Genomic DNA, 4,302 nt, shown 5'->3' on the forward strand with positions numbered 1-4,302 from the left:
TGTGTCTGAAGTCAGCTACAGTGTACTTACAGTGTATAACAATAAATAAATCTTTAAAAAACAAAAATCAAAAAAACCCACACATCCTGAATAATTGTTGTTCAATGAGTTGAGAGACCCGGGCCATTCATACTTAGGGTTCATTCACTCGTTCAGAGAGAAATAGTTTTAAGATTTTTTTTTTTCTTCTTCTTCTTCTGCTCAACAAATGCCTTCCCCATATGCTACACAATGAAGACTCTTAGTCTGGGAGGGCAGCTTTCCAAGAAAGAATAAACTGGCAGGCATAAATCACGGTATAAGGTACGAACGAGAGGTCCAGGAGAGGCTGTTTGGGCAGGGCAGGTGGAGGGGAGACAGAAGAAATGAAGAGTCAGATCCTAACCAGGGTGAACGTGCAAAAAGACAAGGCTCAAGACGGGGCGGTCACAGTCTGCGTCATAGCTGGAGGGGAGGAAAATCTCGGTATCTACTCCGCTAACATCTTTCTTATGAATTACATGTCCATATAGGCATATTTTGGGTCTCTGTGTGTATGTGCATGTGTGTACATGGGGCAAGGGGTAGGTTATGTATCACAGCCCACACAGACAGGGAAGTCAGAGGTGGCTCTCTCCTTCACCATGTGGGACCTGGGTCTTGAACTCAGGTCATCATATTTGGAAGCAAGCGTCTTTACCTGCTGAGCCATACTAGTCCCGTATATTTAAAAATAAACTAAATAAACTTAAAAACAATCTTCATAGAGCTAACATTTCTTTAAACTATTTCACAGGGATTTTTTTTTGTTTCTTGTTTGTTTTGTTTTGTTTTAAGAGCTAGGAGGCCATCACAGTGGAGGGATGTTTGCCTAACACCCTAAGTTTGATCTCCTGCCCTGAAAAAAAAAAAAAAAGCAATACATTTTAAAGTATCATTGTACCAAGTATATTCTCAGTGTTGAATACTAAGATTGAGAGAGGATCCACAGATAAATGACAGCAGCCATAGGAAGAACTCTGAGGAGACTCCACATATAAGCTCCTGGCCATGCCAAGAACTCTACCTGGAAAGGTGGCGGTGTGGAGACTGCAGGAATGACAGCGGCGGCAGCGGCAGCGGCTGCAGCGGCAGCAGCAGTGGCGGGGTCAGGCTGCACTGCAATGGGGCTGATCATGTGTTCCATTGTGTGGATCTTGCCATCTTCGATTATTTTCGGGGCTGGGGCTGCCTGGAACATGGAGTACTGAGCACCGATGGCAGGGATGGCCACTGTAAGAGAAGCACGTAAGACAGACACCATCAATCACGACCATTGAGGAGGTCCCTTCGCTTGCTGCTTATGTTTTAGAATCCAGGCTAGCAGCCCTGCCACATCAGGATGGAGTTTCTCCACCGCGCACTGCGGCAGGAGGAGCATTTCCAGTGAGGCGTCTGCACTGACGTTTCCTAACATGCATGAGTGTGAGCTCTGCTTATTCTCGCTTACATTACTCACCACCAACGATGCCCTTTGCATGTTCACAATGTACTAAGAGGCAGGTTGAATGAGGTATCATTCTGACAGCTTAGAAGTGAATACATCTCTGCCTTGTATTTCATAGTGTTACTGATGCAACAGGGTGTGTGTGTGTGTGTGTGTGTGTGTGGGTGGGTGGGTGGGTGGGTAGGGTGGGGGATTGAGTAGAAAATGAAAAAGCCTCCCGTGTGCTAACATCCATTTATAGTGGTGAAGCAGTGGGTGACTGCCTTTTCACTCGAACCTGCCAACTCAAATACTTTCTGTGAGTAGAGTCCAAAGGAAAGGCTTCCAGTGGAGATTCAAACAGATAGAGTTGCTCAACGTCCATATGCGATAGCAAGAGATCAAAGGGAAGAGGTACTAGCCCGGGTTTGGGGAAGCTTGTGTGTATGCATGCTGTGTGTGCTGAGAGGATAAGCAGGAACATGAAACGTACACACCAAGAGTCCTTTCGTTTGTGTTTTCTCTCCAACTGTAAGCACATTTCTTCTACGAAGATGGATGTGATCAAAGGTGAAGAAACAAAGTGGACATAAGATAAACAATGGCTTGGCCATTCAGTTAAAAATGAAAAATCTGAAATCACAACCAAAGGCGACTGTTACCTTCCTTTCCAACCCAAACTTCCACTAGTCTTGTGCCCCAGTGCTGTAGCACTGCCCTGGTGTCTGTCTGTCTGTCTGTCTCTCTCAAGGACAAAGTTGTAAGTTTAAATGATCAGAGAAGGCTGAGGTCCAAATTGGGCTACTAGTTGAAGCCACATGGGGGCCATACAGAGTAACTGCAGTGCTCTGGCTACAGGACTCTCCCCCAGCACACAGGACTTCAGTGCCAGTGGCATTTATAAGGCATCTGAGTGCCATAACCCACAGTACTGTGGTGATGGAAGGGCTAGCTCCCCAGTTACCACCGAGTCCCATCGGCACTTTAAACCTATGTTCCAAACATACCAATTCCTCATCTGTTCTCTAGGAAAAGAAGTGTGCAGTCAGGAAAGGGGCTGATGCCCTCTGAAAGCTCTCTCTACTACCCTGAGTGAGGCCAAGACACCAGGGAGAGAATCATTCTGTTTATCCACAGGAGGAATCTGCCATGGGTTAGAGGTTAGCGCCTGGAGAATCTGCAGACAATGGGTTTGCCAAACTCAAACACGGTTACAGATTCTTACCCTTCCTCACAGCGGGTGAGCATCCGGCCAACAATGCGGACAGATACGTTTGTGGGGCCTGGTGGTAAAAAAAGTTCAAGGTCCTTGGCTCAAAGGATTGAACATCTCTATTCTAAATCTATGGACTGTAGAATCCAGTTGTAGAAACCTTCACCGTTGTCTCGTCTGGCAAACTGGCACTGTTTGCTCTAGAAAAGAAGTTTCTACTTTCTCTCAAAACGGGTAATCCTTGTGCATTCTGCTTTCTGCTGGCTGACACACCGCTGGGATGTAGCTCAGTGATGGGCGTTTACCTACACTCGCAAGGAAAAGGCAGGTTCTAGATGACAGGAGAGTCAGAGAGTCTCATACTCTTCTGTTTCCCACTCTTGTCTCTGCCTATTAGGTCACAGACAGAGACATACCCCAGTGACAGGCGGGTGACACCGTCTGAAAAACACCCTGACAGACTGATGTGAACTGGTCCCAACTAGACTGTTCACTTAAACTCTAGAGAGATAAGGTCATGGTGGGGACGAGGGGTTCTTTTTTACAGAAGGGCAGAAGAATCCACATAAGATCTAAGAGCCGGGCTGGTGAGATGGCTCAGTGGGTAAGAGCACCCGACTGCTCTTCCGAAGGTCCGGAGTTCAAATCCCAGCAACCACATGTTGGCTCATAACCATCCGTAACAAGATCTGACACCCTCTTCTGGAGTGTCTGAAGACAGCTACAGTGTACTTACATATAATAAATAAATAAATAAATAAATCTTTTAAAAAAAAAAAAAGATCTAAGAGCCATGGAGACTGGGACTCACTCGAAAGAGAGGGGTGGGGTTTAAGACCAAATGATACATTTGTTCTGGTTTGTACTGACCTGTCCCAGGTTTAATGGCAACTGGGTTGACAGGAGAGATCTCCAAATTCGGCACAAGTTCATATCCTTTCTCCTGCTGTTTGCCTTTGCCTTCGTGATATCGGCTATATATACCACGGCCAGCAGAATATCCTCCGAGGTAGGAACCCCTGGGCCCTGGGGTCCTGTTTCCGGCTGCGCCTCTCCCTCGGCCTCTTATGCTGCCTGCTTTAAAATAACAACACAAAAAAAGGGTGAGCCAGCGACAGGGACAGTCCAGGGGCTTTCAGTTTCCCTTCTGTCTACGTGGCAGGTGGCCACAATTCTGGCCTTCAGTGGGCTAATTAGATGCTTCTGACAACCTATTTAGGTCTTCTTTTAACATTCTAATCTGCCAATTTCATTCAAGGTGAGTTCCAAGGGTTGTAATTATAACTTCAGTTTTAGAGTTTAAAAAAAGTTAGATCTGGAAAAGGAGGTGCCCATCTTCCTTCCTTGTTTTATGCTTTAAAAAAAAAAAAAAAGGCAGAAGATATTAGCTCAGACCCAGTGAATGGGGACAGTGGGCCCTTGAACCTATATTATATTTTTATAGTGTCATGCTTGATGTTATATCCTTAGTGACTATAAGAAACCATGACTTTGCTAACCAACACCTTAAGATTTCACTTCACAAGTGGTAACCCAGGCTGGCCTCAAACTAGGAATCCTCTACCCTCACCCTCTAGAATGCTGGGATTGAGCCGGGCGTGATGGTGCATGCCTTTAATCCCAGCACTCGGGAGGCAGAGGCAGG

At 46.0% G+C, this 4,302-nt stretch overlaps 1 protein-coding gene across 7 annotated transcripts in view; it reads right to left on the bottom strand.

Moving 5' to 3' along the window:
- The window catches only part of Rbm47 (RNA binding motif protein 47), a 136,935-nt gene that overhangs the window by 1,424 nt on the left and 131,209 nt on the right, over nt 1–4,302 (bottom strand). For all 7 annotated transcript variants that reach the window (XM_021211021.1, XM_029544984.1, XM_029544988.1 and 4 more), the window contains 2 exons: nt 3,528–3,734; nt 1,046–1,251 (listed from right to left, as the gene is read on the bottom strand). In XM_021211021.1, coding sequence (XP_021066680.1) covers nt 1,046–1,251; nt 3,528–3,734 — 413 coding nt within the window. The remainder of the gene's footprint in view (nt 1–1,045; nt 1,252–3,527; nt 3,735–4,302) is intronic.

Source organism: Mus pahari, chromosome 13 (assembly GCF_900095145.1).
Source record: "Mus pahari chromosome 13, PAHARI_EIJ_v1.1, whole genome shotgun sequence".
NCBI classification, from domain to species: domain Eukaryota; kingdom Metazoa; phylum Chordata; class Mammalia; order Rodentia; family Muridae; genus Mus; species Mus pahari.